Below are 20850 nucleotides of genomic sequence, written 5' to 3' on the forward strand. Positions count from 1 at the left end.
CCCTGTTGTAGAATGTGATTTCCACACATCATATATATACCTTTCGTTGAAGAGTGTGATCTACATACCTTTTTTTACCTTCCGTTGTAGATGTGGCGTTCTGTTGAAGAGTGTGACCTTCAACTGACCTTCTTGTTGTAAAGTGTGACCATCACACTTTCTTAATACCTCCCATTTTAAAGTGTGACCTTTACATCTCATATATACCTCTCTTGGAAGAGTGTGACCTTCATATCTTATATATACCTTCCTGTTGTAAAGTGTGACCATCACGCTTTATTAATACCGCCCATTTTAAAGTTTGACCTTTACACCTTATATATACAATGTACCTCCTGTTGTAGAGTGTGACCTTCACAACTTATAGTAGAGTGTGACCTTCACACCTCATATTTACCTCTCTTGGTAGAGTGTGACCTTCATACCTTATATATACCTTCCGTTGTAGAGTGTGACCTTCACACCTCATATATACCTCCCATTGTAGAGTGTGACTTTCACACCTTATATATACCTCCCATTGTAGAGTGTGACCTTCACACCTCATATATACCTCTCTTGGTAGAGTGTGACCTTCATACCTTATATATACCTCCCGTCTCAGTGTGACCTTCTCATTGTAGAGTATGACCTTCACAACTCATATATACCTTCTGTTGTAGAGTGTAAACTTCCATATGTTAAATGTTTTGGAGTGTGACCATACCGTTACAGATTGTGACCCTGTGCATACAATTTCTTCCCATCTATTGGCTACCGATCAGGATCCAAGAACAACTGGATCTTCAGAAAGACATTTGATCCCTGTGTCCTTGAATATAAGTTCATAGTCATCCCTTTCGCAAACTGTGTAGCCTTAATTGCCTGCAAGCAACTGGCCATACATATATCATGACTCTTGGGGTTTCAGAAAAACCAGTTTGAGTGTTATAACAGAATTAATCCACACCTGCTATATCAAATATAGGTCAATATCATTTCTTTTCATATATTTTGAAGTACTAATTCATGCCAGTAAGCCACTGGCCATATATCACGACTTTAGGGCTATTGGTTTCTCAGAAGTGCCTCGAAGACCTTGATTATATAGATCAATGTAATTTTTTTCACACTATTTTTAGATTATAATGTCAGCATCATTCACAAATGTTTCTCACATGAACTTAATTTAAACAAGAGGATATTGAAAACTCTGGTACCAAGTTTGAAGAAAATTGGTTAACATTTGTTGTAGCTACTGCACGGAAACGAAACGCAGTGTTAATGATGTTTTTCGTTGTTCAAGGGGCCATACAGAGATGTACCTCCGCCAAATGGGGTCTGCTTAAAGTGGTCCTCGAACTTGGCCGAGCCCTTAAGGCATTTAACCATGTGACCATATAATTTTTAACCAATCAATCAGCTCTGTTTTTTTATAATTGTATAAATTAATTTTATCAAGCTCAAGAATTCTTTATTTGCTTTCAGGTCTTCATGTATTCCAGTATTCCATGATGATAGCTGGTCACACAAAGTTTGACTCAGACTGGCACTTCGGTGTGTGGAAGCTGCGCTGGAGATCAAGTGATGTGGAAACTCTGCAGGAAGTTGCCCAATCAGTAATGAAATCGTCACGAAATGGACATAATATTCCCCAGTTGGTGCAAGATGACGACAAACTCATTAAGTTCACAGACTGGAAGACGTATTTAAAACCATATGTTAAGCCTTTAAAGATCCCTAGGAGTTATCATCATTTTGTAGTAGATTCTACTAAACCAGGAACAGTTTTGTGCAAGGAACTTTTGGACTCCCCCACTGTATTCATTAATCTACTGAAATGCGAAGATATCCTGCCCTCTGTGAATGATGTGCCAGTTGAAAAAGTGTCAGTAGGATTTGACCCATCACGGCAGTGGTATTTGTTTGATAACATTAGAGAATTCTGTAAGTCAGAATGCTCAAAGAACAGTACATGTCCGAAACCAGTTGTACCAAAGTCAGAAGTCAATGTTGATGAAACTAATGAGATGCCAAATCATCCCAGTAAGCGAAAAGGTCTACTGTTGAGATGAACCTTTACTATGACTATCAAACTACTGAAATGTGCGTCATTTTGCAAGTTTAATCTAAAATGAGTTAATTAAGGAAGAAACGGACAGGTATCACATGACCAAACACTCAATACACTGTAATATATAAATTGGTTGGACAATCCTTTTAACATGAAGTCACAAACCAAGGTCAACTAAATATTGTTTTTAATAATTACTGTTGATTGAAATAAGATATATATCCTTTCCAAGTCTTATGTCTGATTATTGTGAAAGATGAGACTATATTGATCAAGGATTATTAACCGATGAAATGATGATTTCACTTTGAGGTCAAATGCCAACTTCTTGAATATTCAAAACAGATGCAACCTCCTTTAAACATAAAGTAGGTTACCTGAAAGGATAAAATAATATTACAAAAACCAATGCAAATTTAAGAATCAATCGCACCTAAAGTTAAAAGAGTTCAAAAAAGTGAAAAATTGGACATTTTTCATGAGATCTGCATAAAAGGGTGTATGACAGGGTGTCATTCTAACCCCCCTTTACTTTTTGTTTTCCCTGGAAACATCTTTATTTTTTTTTTATTTGTAGCATGGATATAAGTTATTTTATATACCAATTTGAAAAAGAATTCATTAACAATTCTATTCGACTTTACAACCAATTTTTTTGCGAAGTTTTGCCTAAGTCAGTTGCAGGCATATTGTAAAAAAGGGTAGCCATTTTGAAAAAATATTTTTTTATTATAAACATTATGTCTAAAATATTTCAAAATATTCATTTATCATATTGTTCTCAGATAAATAAAAAAAAAAATATATGCATTTTTTGGCGGGTGCCTTAATGACTTCAAAGGGGGGTAACTCTTTTAAAGAATATTTTTAAAAATAGCCTGAAAACCTATTCTCAAATTTTGTTAGGTACACCCCAAAGAACAATATATGCGAAATTAAAATAAAACTCATTAACTACATTTATTTGGCCTCTAGTGTCCTTCTCTACCTTAAGTATGACCAACCAAATTTACTGTTGTTTTTCACTCCTTGATTAATTAAACAAGAGGCCCCGAAGGCCTGTATTGCTCACCTGGAAATGTTAGTAAAATTGAAGTTGGAATCGCTAGATGTTGCTGGTAGTGTACATGTATTACATGGTTAGTCAAGGGTTATATTTATGCAATTGGACAAAATCCTGTCATTCCTACAGGAAAAAAAGGATTTTGAAGAAATTGCTGTTGGACAAAATTCTGTTATTCCTACAAAAGAAGAATTTTCAAGAATTTGCTAAATTACCTCTATTGGGCCCCACTTCTCAGGCCCCAGGAGGGTCAGACACACCATTTACACAAAATTGATTTCCCTTCCGCATAGGATGCTACTGTTCAAATTTGGTCAAAATACCGGCATCCTAACGGAAGAAAAAAGGATATTAAAGCTATTCCTCTATATCCCTTATTTGGCCCTGCCTCACCGCCCCCAGTGGGGTCAGACACACCGTTTATACAAAATTGGTTCCCCCTCACCCAAGGATACTTCATACCAAATTTATATAAAATCCTGTCATTCCTACAGAAGGACAAGGATTTTGAAGAATTTGCTATGTTTCCTCTATTGGGCCCCACCCCTCTGCCCCTAAGGGGGCCACACCAATACCAAGATGCAAGGATGCTCCAGACTAAATAAGGATAAAATCCTTTAATCCCTACTGTAGAAGAAGGATTTTAAAGATTTCACCTCTATTTCCCCTATTCGGCCCCGCCCCTCTGCCCCCAAGGGGGCCACACCCACTGTTTATACAAAATTGAGTCCCCTTTGCCCAAGTATGCTTCAGACTAAATAAGGATGAAATCCTTTAATCCCTACTGTAGAAGGATTTTGAAGATTTTACCTCTATTTCTATTATTTGGCCCCGCCCCTCTGCCCCTAAGGGGTCACACCCACTGTTTATACAAAATTAAGTCCCCTTGGCCCAGGGATGCTCCAGACTAAGTTAGAATAAAATCCCTTAATCCCTACAGTAGAAGAAGGATTTTAAAGGTTTTACCTCTATTTCCATTGTTTGGCACTGCCCCTCTGCCCCCAGGGGGGCCACACCCACCGTTTATACAAAATTGAGTCTCCTTAGCCTAAGGATGCTCCAGACCAAATTTAGTCAAAATATACTTAGCCGTTCAGGACTAGTAGCATTGTTTTATTGATGGTTGTCTTGGTTTTAAATAATTTGTATTCCAATCTTAATTTGGTCTTATCAAGGGTTTTCTTTATCAATGTTTTGCTGTTAAACTTCTGATTATTTGACAATTGAAATTAGATATATTTGTGGGGTCCAAATATTGTGGTTTCCTAAAAAAACACACACATTTTGTTGGTACATGAATTTGTGGATTATAAGTACAGAGAATTGTTTTTCGTCAAACTTGTAATTACTTTGTGGACCTTTGAATTTGTGGAGGCAGATTACTCATGAAATCAACGAAATAAAAAAAAAGAAAACACAAAAATTAGTGATTTCTCAGTACATTTATACCTGCACTTGGCAAGGAAGAGTTCTATAAACAGTATACATTGTACTATGTGTATGATACAGTGTATTCAATACTGTTTATCATTTTCAGGTGGTTGTATTTAATAAATCATAGAAACGTTTTCTTTGATATTAACAATTCATATACCATCAGTTTTCAATTGAAACACAGGGTTTCTTGAACCAGTTACCTGTATGCTGAGGAAAATTATATAGAAAAATTGACAAGTATGTGAAGGAGAATGACATGTACCCTAAGAATATGAAAATAAAGACAATTTAATAAATTTAATGTGTCCTGTTTTTTTATCCAATTATTATATCGATCAATCAAATAATGATGAAGCCACCAAGTCAATTAAGAAGTGACATCAACATTCGTTCTGTTTAATTCTGTTTTTAGTAACAGTGACCTTGATATCAGTAAACCACGTGCACCTCCAACTTCAATGTAGGGGGGATGATAATACAGTGTATTAATCCCTGGATAGAAAGAAACAAAAGCTTCAGTTGCATATTAAAAAATAAAATTTTATTTCATTTATTTTAACATACACTTAAATTATATCACAAGGAATCTTCACACAAACACTTTCCCAAAGTCGAAGAACTCTATACAATTTTGTGGATACTGTAAAATCATAAATTTTCGGGGACATCAAATTTCGTTTGTTTCGTGGATAACAAAAATCCACGAAATTCAATACCCATGAAAACATATATGTAATTTCCTTGAAACAGGAAAGTATATGAAAAACGAAATTTTAACCCAACGAAAATAAGTGATTCTACAGTACGACAGCTCTTCTGTTCCAATGCAGTGGATCAGAATTAAAGAAATAATTTGAAAAATAGCAATAGTAATCATAATTTGATTAGGGATAATGTATCGTTCCTGGTTATATTTTTAAAACCAAAACATGAGGTGCAATATGTTATTGTCCAGGGTTTCAACCCAGCTACAACTACCCGGTACATAAAATTAGACACCACTTTACACTAATGAATGATGACGTGCTACCACAATAAATACAAGTAAGAGTGACCTCCCTTTTTCCTGGAGAGACTTCCATTGTTGATGGTACCATATTTAACTTAAATGCATGTTCTAATAATGTGGGCTCCACAAAACTTTTACTAACGAAGATTAAGGCAAAGTTTGACACAGTTTTGATGATTAATTACGTAACATATTTGACTATTAAAAGCTTCAAGTAGCATCTTAAGAGGAGTTTGGATTTCACCTTTCTGAAATGTGTGTTATTACAATTTTGCTAACAAGTTATTCAATTTTATCAATATGATAAAACTAATATCTTTCAATCTTTAAAAGAAATCAAAAGTGCTATATGTCACAACATGAAGCTATCACTTTCGGTATTGGTAAATCAGAACTTTTCTTTGCAAAGCTGTAGATTTTCTGTTCAGATTCAAATAAAGCGATTGAAAAATAAATCTTTGTTTTAGAATGAAGAGGGCCTGGGTGTTGGCATGCTGTCCTTATATGGGATACTGACTCTACTGAACATTGTGACTGCTCTTAACCAATGTTTTAAGGATTTTCATGTCTGACATGCAGGATAAATCTTTCAGACATAGCTCATCAAATCAGAAATCCTTTGCATTTCAATTTAATGATAATAAATATTGAATTATTTAACAAGTGGAAATAACAATAATCTATATTTTGCAGCTTCTGTACCAATATATTTTCCTTATGGGTTGTACACTATTCATTTGAGAATCCCTGAAGGTAAAAACATTTTCAATTTTTAGTTTTTTGGCATAGCAGTCAACTCATTCACCCCTGAAATTTCATAATGAACTATTCCAACCTTTGAATTGGAAGAGTTAAAATGTGTCTTCAGGAGTGAAGGTGTTAAGATATATACAACACTACAATATCATTATGATATTCCCAGGAAATGACTTCAATAACACCACTTTGATCGGCCATTTCTTGCTCTGATTAGCTTTAAGAGTTTTAAACACAAACGTTCAAAATCAAATTTGTATAAAACTTCATATCTGAAAACTTCATTATGAATCTCTCTACAAATATTTGAGTTATGAATTTCAAGTGATTTTAAATTCACTAGATTTGATTTATTCATTAACTCAAAAGGTCATCGGCCCTTGAACCACTCAGCAGCTGTGATGATAGCTGTTGTCATGACAACTGCTGAACACGTGTACAAAAGAGTTCACTGACCGAAGCCACGGTTGGTTTAAAAGAGAAAATGCTCATCTTGTATATCTGGAGCTTTGAAAGGTATTGGACCAGTAAAGTGCTCTACTCGCAGTTTGGCATTGTATATGCAGTCATTAACACTGACTCCTTTATAGGAGGAGCCCACCAAACTCAAAGGTAAATTGTTGTCCTTGATGTACTTGAAAATCCTCTCCACACGTTCATTATGGCCGACCAAATACTGGGGGATGCAGTCCTAGAAAAGGAAAACATCGCTTTTAGACAAACAAATAAAAAAAAGAATTGGATGCTACAAATGATTTTTTTCATAAAACTTTTCCAGTTTAAAGTTCAATTTGAAATGAATGAGGTAAATAAAATTTGTTTTGATATTTCTATACCACTTATAAAAAAATAAAAATAAAGGATATCTGATAGTTTTAGCAGAATGAGAATATCCAATTTTTGTAGTCTCAGTATGTTGACTGACTTTTTTATTGAGAATGTCAAATTTCGAGGATTTATGTACAAAATTTTCTTGTGAAAAATTAAGAGTTGTCAAATTAAAAATGTTTCCGAACAAACTTACTGCGTGTACCATCATGTCAATTTTCACAGGTGCTTCAATGATGCCTAGATGCTTGGATATCACTTCTGTCGCTAGTCTGGCAACTCTGCTTGGATCTAATGATCCACCCAGTCTCTCCTTTACCAGTTCATCATACCATGCTCCACCCATCATCACCTGTCAGTGTAGGAACAAGTCTCCGTCAAAATGAATTACCACTTTCTTGTCATTTACCTAACCCTTTCACCACTGTAAAGCATAATGGGCTCATTCATATCAATGCATGGTAGAGTCTACTAAAGTTACATAGGGATGAAAGGGTTAAGATAATACTGAATTCTGTGAAAGGTCTTTTCCTTTTTGAAATTATGCGTGAGGAAATTCATATTGCCTTGCACTCAACAAACATACACGTCTTACGTCGTGTATAAATGATTGCGAATTACATGTACATAAAAATAAACAACACACTAAATAAAAGCTATCTTATGTATATGCCTGCATTGTACCTAACTATGAGCCGTGTAGCAGAGTAAATTGTCTCTGCCTTTTTCATTACTATGGTAATACCGAAGAAATAATAATGTCTGATCAATGTTTACATTCGTATTTCAAATGTGTCAACTAGTCCAAATCACTATTCACAAAAGATCTAGATCATTCCTACATTTTTTAGGTACGTGGAACTCTTCAAAAAGGAGATACATGTCACAGTAAGGTGGCATATACAGCCTTAAGATTAGTCCAAATATGCCACGAAATTTTAAATCAACTGTACACTGGGAATCTTTTATCCAGTGAAATATTTTTTCCTTCACCGGTGAAAACCTTACTCAGACAGTGAACAATTTGCCCTCCACATTTAATTACTACATTTGTATGTAGGGTATGTTGTTAACCGATATTGGGTGTCCTGATAAATTCACTGTATTGCAAAAAGGCATAAGTTAGACTGCAGCAGAAATGTTCTGATAAACAGTAGCTTTATGATATGTCCTAACAAGGAAATGTATTGCAAAGCAAACCATGGTCCCCTACAAGCAATGATTCTTTATTCACCGGTATGTAAACCTATGTAAGGGTCAACCTAGCTACAGTAAAAATGTATCCTGGTATATAATAGCCCGAGTTTCCTCTAGCCCTGACGCCAGACTTAGACCTTTTGACAGATGGATGTCGGATACCAGGAAACGATCTATCAAAATGTTTAAGTCTGGTGTCGGGGCCAGAGGAAACTTGGACTAGGTATCTAATAGGGAAATTCTTTCTAATGATTGCAGTCGAAGGTAAAAAAAAAATATCACAGTGAAGTGCTTTTGTACAGCAAAATCTGTCATCTTAGGATATACTTGCATACCAAATTTATCGAAAACTGCACTCTGCCATAGTAAGATATACCTGCATACTCAGTACTAAACTTAGTTAATCCTGGTGAAATAACAGATCCACTCTAGACTAAACATTTCAAAAATTAAGGTCAAAGGTCAAAGCATAGGTCATTGTGACCTTCTTCTCATACTCTGCACTCTACCATTCAAAGTTGTACTTCCATACAAAATCTGGTTACTCCAGGTAAAAAAGTCTAGGAGACATGCCCTGGACAAACTATTTAAATGATAAAGGTCAAGTTCAAAGCATAGGTCACAGCAACTCACTTCTTGTTCTCTGCACTCTGCCAGACAAAGAAAAACTTGCATACCAAATTTGGTTATTACAGTTAAGAGTGTATGCTCCAGACAAACTTTTTTAATGATTAAGTTCAAAAGTCTAAGCATGAGTCATAGTAACCTACTTCCCATACTCTACACTCTGCCAGCCAAAGAGGAACTTGCACACCAAATATGGATAACCCATGTGAAATAATATAGAAGATATGCCCTGGACAATTGTTTTCTCAAAATTTAAGGTCGTAGGTCAAAGCATTGATCACAGTGACCTGCTTCTCATTACCTGCACTCTGCCATCCCAAGATGTGCTTACATGTAAATACCGGGTTACTCCAGGTGAAAAAAGGAATGAAGATATGCCCGAGACAATCTTTTCGGATGGATGAAGGGATGGACAAAATGCAAACTTATAGTCCCCATCCACCAACCCCTACCCCGGAAACCGTTGGGGGACAATGTGGGTGTGTAGAGCTCGCAATTGTACAAGCTACCAAAAATCCCCCTAGCACCAGCCCTTAACAAACATCCCTATGGATGGAAACTCACCGTAAATCTAGAAACTGGTTTATCTGGTATGTTTGAGTCGTGTTCTGGAAAGGTACACGAGTCGTACACCACTCCCAGTATAGGTCTATCTTCACAGGACGGTAGTAGGTGGCCAAAACCCTGAGGATCAGAATAGTCAGAAGATATATCCATGCAGTCTCCTTATTTGTTACATTCAGGGTTGAAACTTTCTTCTAAAGCCATTTTCTTGGATTTTGCTGCAATATCATGATGCTTAATTAGGGGTTCACTTATAACAACACAAATGTATATAAATGTTATAGCATATTTTATTTAATAATATTTGTTATTCTTTTATCACCCTATGGCCACTTGCTGAAGTGTTAATCCACGTACTGCTCTTTACATTACCTGTCAGCCATCAATGTAGATAAGCATTTATTAAGCAATTATGTTACCTTGAAATACAAAAGTGATCTATACAATTGAGTCTATTGAAGTTACATAGGGGTGAAATGGTTAAACATAAGGTAAATAGGTGGCAGCCACCAGATAAGATATTTTCAATTACCATGGTAATTATCTGATGACCACAATATTATTGTGTGTTATGCGAGTTAAATATATGTTACATGATTTTACTAAATATCTATCGGCAATGTACCTACAGGAAATTTAATAAAATACAATAACCAACAATTTCTGGAATCAAGCTTTCAGACTTGACCATTCATCAAAAAGTGAATGGTCTTTATTTAACCTTATGGCACATCCATATTTCAAAACTTAAGTTTACACACAAAGAGTGAGTTATCTTCAGTAAGACCCATGTCTCTGATATTGAAAATGTCACAATACCACAACAGCAGATGGGATCACTTTAATATTATGTCATAATCTATAGCAACATCACACCACTCGGGGAAAATATGAGATGTACTTCGGGTGTGATGTTTGTGGTAGATTCCCAGAATTTGTTTCCAATACATATCTTACCAGTCCACATGCAGGGCAATATAGATGGCCAGTCATGAAGTGATTTTTCTACCTCTGTTGAACCGAGACTGTACCTTGCGACTTTGTGAAAATATCACACACAAAAAGCATAACTTAGGGAAAAAAACTCATTTTTGAAATGATTTAAAAAAAAAAAATCTAGGGGAAGAGGCTTTAGCTTTGTTAGGCCCCAAATGCACTGAAAAAAAAATCACTGATATATGACCTGAAATGTGGTATATGGTCTTTTATGTTCCAACTGTGTCACCGCTGTATAGGTGGGGAAAACAGGACTGGCATTGCAAGAGAGAATAAAATACACATTGTGGAAATTTGACTTAAGGGGGATAACCCAATGGCATGTCAACACTAGCTTTCAGATAATAATTCCTGAATTATGATGTAAAGATTATTACCATTCTGCATCAGAATGGTGACCTATTTACCTTTACTGGAGATTCTATTGGATACTCAAGATTCACAACAATAACAGACACTGCAGGGATCGCCTCTAGTTCCTCTGCCAATTCACTGTGTTCTTCAGGCAAAATGTCAGCTAAATCTGAAACAAACACCATGAAGTCTGAAGATAAAAACAACCTGTTCTTTTATCATCTTTAATATTATTTTTTATTAACTGAATACAAAAGCTTGAAACACACACTGAAAAAATAATGTGCAAACTCCTGTTATTCTGTACGGAAAACTTGAATTTGTGCAACGTAGATTTAAGGAAAAGTCATTTGAACACCCAAATAAAGTCGGATCACTACTGTTGCATCAACAGACAAGAGTTGAAAACTATACATTATATATAATAAGGTTCATTCTTTTATCATAATAAGATTTCAAGCAAGTTTCATGCAGTTTTGTCAATCGTATAGTAAAAATCACAAGAATAAATTACTTTGACATTTTGATTTCAATAATGAACCCATTTTATTGATTAAAGAATTTGGAATTGATAATCAGAATCGAAAGGGCAAACCAATCAATTTCAATTATAATCCATCATATGCCCGTCAGTATATGTTTCTGACCTAGAACTTACCTGCAGCGTATATAGAACTGAAAACGTGGTCTGCAGTTATCTCCCCTTCCTCACTAGTCACCTGTCAATATATTGTACACACAACTTACTGTATTTAAAACATAAATAAAATGTGTATATATCCCTCGAGACAAAATGACCATATAAAATGACATCTTTTGAGTTTTTTCAGATGAAATCATTTGATCTGAGAATATAGGAATAGTTTAGCAAATTCACTGGTTGAAAGTACTAAATTTTAGGGTCCAAAATGGGGAGTCTCCCTCCTAAATAGGGAGAGTTGGCAAGTATGATATGTATTTGTAAAACTTAACCCATGGGCATGAACAGGGTGTGGTATTGTATCAGCAAAGTTTCATGAAATTGGGATGAAAACTGCAGAAGGATTCTCCAGACAATATTTCGTCTACAGAAGGGTGGACAGACAGCTGACAGACAGAGTCCAGTATACCTGACGTTATCACACAGGTATAAAATACCTTACCAATGCTGCACCATCTTTGAAGGTCAGTTGTGTACAAGGACTATTCAGATGTAATTCTGCTGGCATGTGTGGTCTGCTCAGGTGTTCGACCAATGTATCGGGCAATTGCTGACAGCCCCCTCTTAGTGACCAAACAGACCATTTTTTCATGAATTCTAATAAAGGTGAAGGATTGGGTGGCTCTGAAACTGTAACAAGACGTTCCAATAAATTTTAATTGCACATGCAGTAAAACCTGGATATAATGGCCCTCGTTTCATTTGGAACCTCTGTTATACATATTTCTATGTTTTTATTAACAATACCCCTTACGTTTCCCACAATTTATCTCCAAACTCCTTTATAACGCCAAAGTTTCTCTAGACAAATGGTGGCAGTATAACAAGGTTTTACTTTACTATCATTATCCAGTTTAAGCCTTAACCAGTATTACGAAAGACATTTAGAGTAAGAACTTCATTTAATTTATGTGCTCTGACATCTATTCTACTTTTATCGAAATTAGATACAAAACACAGTGTGACCTAACAATAAGTTGAACATGATAAGTGAACAGCTTTACCACCTTTGTACTGTGTAATCTATATATTTACCTTGAAAGATACGGCCAAACCCATTCTTCCTTTGTTCCCAATTATACAAATCTACCAACGTAGATCTTATGCTGAGCGTCTTTGAATCTCCTGCATAAATTCCTCTAACAAATGCGTCACCCAAATAATCTGCTATCTGCAAATAGAAAAGAAAAACTGTTCAAGAATAGTTGAATGATCGAGAAGACACCATAAGAGCCTAAGAGGTCCAGGACTGTCATTTCTTCCTCGATTTGTTTCTTTTTTATTTTATTTTAATGTGTTAGAACTTTGCAATCTTAAGAGTAGGTCAATATACGATACATATCACGATACATATAGTAACAGTAGAAGCAAAGAGAAAAGAAATGTTGCAAGTTTTCATGGCAACATTACAACTAGAAATAGACTTGGCCCATAATGGGCATGGCTTTAAAGTTTCACACAATTCATGTCTTTCGATGTGCTGAGCTGGAGCTGTCACTCGCCATGTTGGAACCGATATGAGAAGACTAAATTCAGACACAACAAAATATGAAAAATATCGTAGGTGTATTGTAACCTACCAAAAACATCTGTATTGTACCGTATTCAAAAAATTGCAATATATCATCGCACGATATATCGGTGCAGCCCTAGGATCACATGTCAACTGCCTCAACCACAGCAGAACTATAAATTTCATAACTGTACTGAGCAGGGGATTTCAAAGGTTAAACCACAAATGATAGGTTATAGCTATATCAAACAAGATTATAAAACTTCTGAGACAAGATAATGGAACCAAGACTATTTCTTGTGTAAATAACATACAAATTGTTCTCCTTTTTCATTAGGACTTCTTAACAAAATTGCTATGACATATGGTACAGTATTAGCTTTTTTCATTTTGTTTTAGATAAAAGCTTAACAGAACATAAATTGTATAAATAACATCCCTATTTGTTCCTGTTCCCGATCGCGCGCGAAGGGACAGAATATATTGTTGATTTGTAAAAATAAGACAGACAAAAACAAACAACCTTATTATCACTTTCATGTTTTTTTTATAATATTGCAGCTCTCCAAAATGATTTATATCAGGCACCTGATTCAAAATAAAATACTTAACATACCTCTTGTCCAAATCGCCTTGTCAAAAACGAGTGTATACTTTCATCTTCCGTTCCTTTGGCAGTTATTATATCTTGCCAAAAGCTCCATATCAACCTTTTCGTGAAAGGTGGAACCACGTTAAATACTGGCTTCAGACCTTAAAACAAAGACATATAAGAATGAGGTTAGTGTGGCCCAACAATTCGTAAAACAGAAAATGGAAGCAACTGCTTCCTTCCTTTTTGTATTTTTCCTTTCCTTTCCATCAGAGCTGGGATTTAAATGTGTACACCATTTGGTATCCCCTCCTGAAACCTAGAAGGTGAATGTAAACATACCTCCACACATAATTTGATGTTGTCCTCCACCCCCCACCCCCCATTGATTTATAACATTTGTAAGGATTATGTCACTGTGATCCGACACTCTATATATATCACAGATAAATGTGTTTCCAATGAGGGAAACCGTGTACGTGCCTGAAACGGGACTGAACTATTTTGCTCAAATTATCTTTCCCTTTTTATGTATCGAATTAACTCAGAAAAGCATTCATCTGATTCAGACACACCTGTTACAATCATTACACACACCCTGCAGTAACTAGGAGATCATTGCAGACCACAGGATGTAGATTATTACCGTAGTTTGTGCAAGTTCGGATTTGAAAGCGGGAGTTTTTATGGAGAATAAGATTGGTAAATTTTGGTCCTAAAGAGGGAGTGTCCCTCCTAATGAGGGAGGGTTGACAGCTATGCAGATGAGGACTAGGGATTATTTAAGGATTATTCCACTTTGATCTGAAATCATCTGACACTTTGTCCAAGCTTAGTTGACCCACTTGACCTACACTTTTGTAGCTTGGCCTCAATACATGATCAAATTGCTTTTCAATCTTATATTTATCACATAATATACTGTTATCCAGTGAATACACCATGTAATATGACCTATCATCAGCCCTGTATTTGGGTGTAAGTTTCACACCTAGGGCAAGTACAAGACGTCAAAGACTTACACACTGGAGTCAAAATGACGGCTTTTTACATTTCAAGGTTGCATGAAAATTGTTGTTTTACATGAATAAATGCCACAAATCTTGATTATGCGATAAAAAGGATCTTACACACGTTATCATTTCATATGAAATTTGTCACAAATTTTTCATTTTAGAATTCTTATGACTCGTTTTATAAATCTCATATGAAATGGAAACTCATGTAAGATCCTGTATATATGCATGCATATAAAGAGCCCTACCATTTGTTATGACTGTCACAACATAAATCAGAAACAAAAGGCTGAATCAAAAAACAAATATTAGATCACAATACACAGGCATATTGTATCGTATCACAATACAGAAATGGTATCGCAAATCTTGTTTTTTGGTCTGCTTTTAAAAAGCTTATATTTTTGTCACTGTAAAGTAAGTGAGGATAGACCAAGATTTGAACCCCGGACTTCAGATTGTCATACACAGTAATATTGAACTAACCAATTGAGCTATGTTGTCTACTATTGCTTTAACTGAGTGAGCTACTTTGTCGTTGAAAGTGTTGTGCCCAAACTTTTCTATTTATCTCCAAACGGCAGATATTTTGGTCGATAATAATAATAATTCAAGGTTCCTATATACCGCTTAATCACAATCTAGTTCGTAGGTTGTCTCAAAGTGGTTCATAAATTATTATCCATGGTTATAGGGCCTTTGCATCCAGCAAATATATTTCTCAACTCCATGGGGAGCACACAGCCGGTGCTGCCATTTCATCGCTCACAGCTAGCATTCAACAATTCTATCACTACCCAACCACATACTCATTTACAGCTGTGTAGACTGGAACAAGCGGAGTAAAGTATGTTGCTCTGACAAAGAAACAACACAGTGCCATGCCTGCAACCCTTCGGTCATGAGCCCGGCGTCCTACCATTAAACTTCTGTGCCTCCTATGTATATAGGATAAAACATAGTGCACTGTACAGCGGAACAGGGATTATGAACCCTTTTACCCCAATGTAACGTTTGTAGACTCTATACCATGCATTGATCTGGATGAGTCAATTATGGTCTACAGTGGTGAAAGGGTTAAATTGAACACCTTTTTCCTATGATCATATATCAGGATACAGGATAAGTATCACAATACATTCCTTCTATATTGCAATAAATTATATACATAATGTACACTCCAGATATATAGCGACATCGATATGCCTACCATATACTGACGAACATGTCTACTTCAGAAGGCTGATTTTCTGATATAAAACAAGAAATTGTTTTTTGTCATAAACATTAAACCATGGCCCCATAATAGTTACTAATGAACATTATTTACTTACTTTTTGGAAGTTCATGGAGGGTCTGATCCTTGTAGATAAAGCGAGTATCTACTTCACTTCCCTTCAATGCAACGATGATATCCTTGTGCAAACCAAGCCGTAAAGCCTTGAAATAACAGAAGATGATATATCTGCAGTTTGATTACAGATTGTCTTGGACCTTGCACTTTTTACTATTGTAAATTAAAAGATGTGTAATTTATTTAGATATCTTCCTGTGTTTAGTTTAATAAAAACATGTTGTCTTTTTCAACAAAGCAGGTACATATATACTACATAGGTGTCCCGCAAATCAGAATAAACATTTCAAATTGATTTTGGAAATATGTCTGTTTTATATAACATGGCTATTTTTTCAGTATCAAGGGGTTGTAAACTTTGCATAAATACCACTACCGGAAATTTAAAAGAAACTGTTTTGTGATAGAATGAAAAAACATTTTCAGAATTAGTTTATGCCCTTATGTAGTCCGAATTATTCTGGCGTTTTATCGACTTTTTTTTATATCGGTCAGACCGATATAAAAAAAGTTGATAAATGTCAGAATAATTCGGACTAGCCCTTAGGTAGCCGTTTTTTTATTACACTGCTGTAAACCGTCATGCTATTTAAGGATTGAAATGCATCTTTTAAACATCATTTAAGTTCTGTTAAGGCCAACCAAAAATATTTTGTGTTTCCGGTTACCCTACCTTCCCCAATTTCTTGTGCCTACCCTAAACTTTTAAGGCAATTTTCAAAGAAGCACTGTTAAGGTCTAGATCACTCTCCTATATAAACCATATACATTTATTTGTTAAAATAACATTTGTTACCTACCTACCTACCCTACATTTTTCCAACATGTTACAGGAAACACATATATTTATTATGTCTGGCCCAAGACATATTTTCCAAAATGGGCTACCATGCATTATGGAATTTGTTAGAAATTTAAGGAACTGCATTGTATACAATCATAATAAATTGTTAAAAGATGAATTTCAATCTTTATATTTACATTCTAGATGAACAACAAAGACAAAATTATTTGAATCTATCTTTTTCTAGGTCTCATTTAGTTCAAAATACATTTGGAACATTATATTTTACCAATTTACCACTGAGCTACCTGGTCAAAGGAAGTGTTCTGGCCTACCTGTACCTCAGTTACATCTGAAGTAAAATAGGCGAGTTTACTGAATACAAAAAAAAACAGAGTGCTGTGGGACGGATCCTTAATGTTTTTCTCCTTAATTACCATGGAGTTATTCTATTAAAGGCAGAACGGAGTAGCATCAAATTAATATTAATCCAACATAGCCCATTTTGTATGCTGGCTTACACATAGGTTTTGCAAACAAACATATAAATCCTTTTGATTAATTTTTTGCTTGACAAAATTAATTTCATATTTACTTACAAGATCCACTGAATTTACACTTGAGTTATTTGTTGTAGCACGAAAGCTCCGAGGACCATGCTCAAACACAGTATTGTCTTGAAATTTTGTTGAATGTAGCCAACCACCAAATCTATCAGAAGCTTCCAACAGGACCACCTAAAAATAAAACACATGAAAATACTTCTCATTGCTTTCCAATTAAAGGGACGTTACGGTGAAGCATATTTTTTTTTTCAAATACTTCATAAACATATCAAGTGAGTCTCCTCATGGAAAATAACGGTCAGTTTGGCTGTTTATATATTCATATAAATGAGTAATTTTAATATAAGTATCATGTTTTCTACCTGTCTGACCAACAATTTGCTGTGGGATTCCCCCTGTATAACAGCTACTAATGCCTGCACATATATAGCACGCCATTTTATTGTAAACAAAATGACTGGCAGTGGGAAGTGTGGCTATGTTTCAAAATAAGTCAAGTGTTAGTTTTTGCTGTTTCAGAACTATTGCAATCAAATTAAAATATTACTGGGCAATAGCAATGCGTTTCATCATATTACCACGGACTTAGATAACAAAACTAATATAATTCCGTGATATTACTGAATATTGCAGCCCGAGTTTCCTCTGGCCCTGACACCAGACTTAGACATTTTGACAGATAGGTGCATAGGTGGTATAGGTGTCTAGCTGTCAAACTGTCTAAGTCTGGTGTCAGGGCGAGAAGAAACTCGGGCTATGAATATTGATCTCCTGCTAATACTAATGATATTGAAGCCAGAGGAAACCCGGGCTATATTTGCCGGTACCGGGGCCCGAGTTTCCTCTGGACCTGACACCAGATTTAGACATTTGACATATAGAATGTAGATGTCTGGTGTGGGGCCGGTGCCCCAGTACATGTAGAAAAGCAATTTATTTACCTTAGAAAACTTTGAATGAGTTCCTTCTTGTAATGCGTAGAAGGCAGATGACAAACCACTTATTCCTCCTCCTAAAATCACTGCCTTTGCCATAGTTTCAGCAGAAAGTTCTATAGCACAATCGTACACATTTATATAACTTGCATCGTGGTGGAAAACTTACACACAACCAATTTTACCTCCGTCATTGAAGAGCTCAAACCAAAATTGGGTGCTGCTTGATTTGGCAACCGCGCACTCAAACGGCACACTAAGTTATATATTCATTGTGGGAACTTTCTAGTAATTTTAAGTAATTTCATTATTATTTAGGTTGTTTATAATGAATCTACATTCATGCAAGTGCGGAAGAAAATACTCGTACTGACGATGGCCATTGTGCCACAGGTACTTGCCTCGTCTGTCAGTACACCTATATACTATACATATTATGGATGTATTGGCAGACGAATGCCAGTCGTTTCGGTAACATGTCATTTCGGGAGTCCCGAAGTCGTTTCGGGACTCAATCAAGTCGTTTCGGGACATATACAATTTTCACGTATAAATAACATTTCGCTCCCGTTTCATAAAAAGTCATGTAAATAAACAAGTATGGTTTTAGTCTATGACCTGTATCACGACCTACCTGTGCTTTGGACCACTGTATTGAATAACATTTTGTATATTGTCTTTTTAGTTTATTCACGGAATTAGATTAGTCCGTGGTTTATTAAATCTAATTTAACTATGAAAAACTTTTGTTAATAGGAGTATGTTGTTATGGACCTGAGCAAGTAATATTAACCGAGACGAAGTCAAAGTTAAGCCAATTTTCGCAGGTTCATTTAACCACATATATATATATAAACCTCAACAAATGTCTATAATTGATAAATATTGTATGTGTACTATAACTATATTATGTTATTTGTATTAAATTGTATACCTTAATACTGTTATGTTTGACTTTCTTAACAGCTTTATCTTTGTCGAAATGCGAGGTTATTGTAAAATAACAGGTGTATACACATCAAAAACTTCTCAAGTTGACTGTTTAATATATGTATATATATTTAAAGTGTGTGATCCGCATAAGTGATTAAATGTTATTTTTAGTGACGCGGTTCATGCCATTTTCCTGTAATGCAGTTGGCACCCACGCATATTGCCTATGAACCGCATCTCAAAGTAGTTGTGACCTTTCGTTAAAGGATAACGTTAGCGCAACATGTGTTTTTATGCTGAATCGAGTTGACCCTATTTTCAAGGATAACGTCAAATAAACTGAGTGAAGGGAATGCTTGCCAACTCTCCCTATTTAGGAGGGAGACTCCCGACTTTGGACCCTAAAATTAAGCATTTTCAACTAGTAAATTTGCTATACTATTCTTATCTTCTGATATCTATTGAGTTCATCTGAAAGAACAACTAAAAATATGTCATTTTAAAGGGTTATTTTGTCTCTGTGGGGAATATTTTGAGCGTGCAAAGTCTCCCTCCCCCGCGGAAATTTCAAGAAATTGGCAAGTATACTATGACAAGTCAGAAACTACAAACAGTGACGGGGTTTAACATATCTAGTGATACAACGGTGTAACAGGACTGGACTCTGCCTCTGTCCAAGTCCCATTGTCAACTCAGGTTCAATTTGGTTTCCCTCAGGTTCTTCTGTTTAATGCAGTACTCTTAACCCAAACACTTAATCCACGAGAATGCACAATTCCTCCACGTCATTAGCAGAAGACCGCTTAAAAGATTCCCTATTACATAATAATAATAACAATAATAATAATAATAATAATAATTCGAGGTTCTTATATACCGTTTTATCACAACCTAGTTCGTAGGTTGTCTCAAAGCAGTTCATAAACGTGCCGTGACTCGAACACGCAACCCGGCCTTCGTTCATGAGCACTAGACTACCGTGCCTCCTATAACACATGCAGTCAACTGAACAGCGATAGCATAGAGTTGATTATTACTCGTTCCCGTTGGGTTAAACAGCCAGAGCTGTGTCCAAGTTAGAGTTACAAACGTTCTCATTATATTCTAAAATGCATGTTCAGTAAATGTTGTATTGGTAATCTTCATAATTTACAATAATTAGACGTAGTATATGTTTTATCATTCTTCATTCTTTATTAAAACATACAGTATTCTATACTTGTATTTCATTACAGGAATAATATTCTTCAAAATAAAGATATAATTAGATCTATATATACTAATTGTGTTTTATTACACTAATTACCAAAATAATCCACGATCAATGAAGTAACAGAAGAAGCAACTCTGTATCATCCCGGTTTCAAAACCAGCCACAAGATTATATATGTCACTGTGGAAATGTTGTCACATTTGCGATTGCTATATTTGAAGTCACTCGAGGTCATTGTCAAAGTACGTGCATCAAACATTGGTAAGCCCGTTCTTATGACATACCAATAAGGATCCCCCTACCTCTGCCCAAACTGTACATACCTGTTGTGAAAAAAATCTGGCATGACAATAGCTTTGA

At 35.5% G+C, this 20850-nt stretch overlaps 1 protein-coding gene across 1 annotated transcript; it reads right to left on the bottom strand.

Annotated features, from left to right (window-relative positions):
- Positions 1–5971: 5971 nt before the first annotated feature.
- On the bottom strand, positions 5972–18537 carry LOC110452239 (protoporphyrinogen oxidase-like). Its single transcript, XM_021500618.1, has 11 exons — positions 18351–18537; positions 17443–17580; positions 16040–16145; positions 13714–13850; positions 12620–12755; positions 12027–12214; positions 11543–11603; positions 10938–11053; positions 9535–9654; positions 7343–7498; positions 5972–7009 (listed from the first exon to the last, which is right to left on the bottom strand). Exons 1-11 carry the CDS (start codon positions 18441–18443, stop codon positions 6791–6793), a joined length of 1470 nt encoding a protein of 489 aa, XP_021356293.1. The 5' UTR covers positions 18444–18537; the 3' UTR covers positions 5972–6790.
- Between the last annotated feature and the right edge of the window lie 2313 nt (positions 18538–20850).

This window comes from Mizuhopecten yessoensis, unplaced genomic scaffold (assembly GCF_002113885.1).
Source record: "Mizuhopecten yessoensis strain PY_sf001 unplaced genomic scaffold, ASM211388v2 scaffold6505, whole genome shotgun sequence".
In the NCBI taxonomy this organism is placed as follows: domain Eukaryota; kingdom Metazoa; phylum Mollusca; class Bivalvia; order Pectinida; family Pectinidae; genus Mizuhopecten; species Mizuhopecten yessoensis.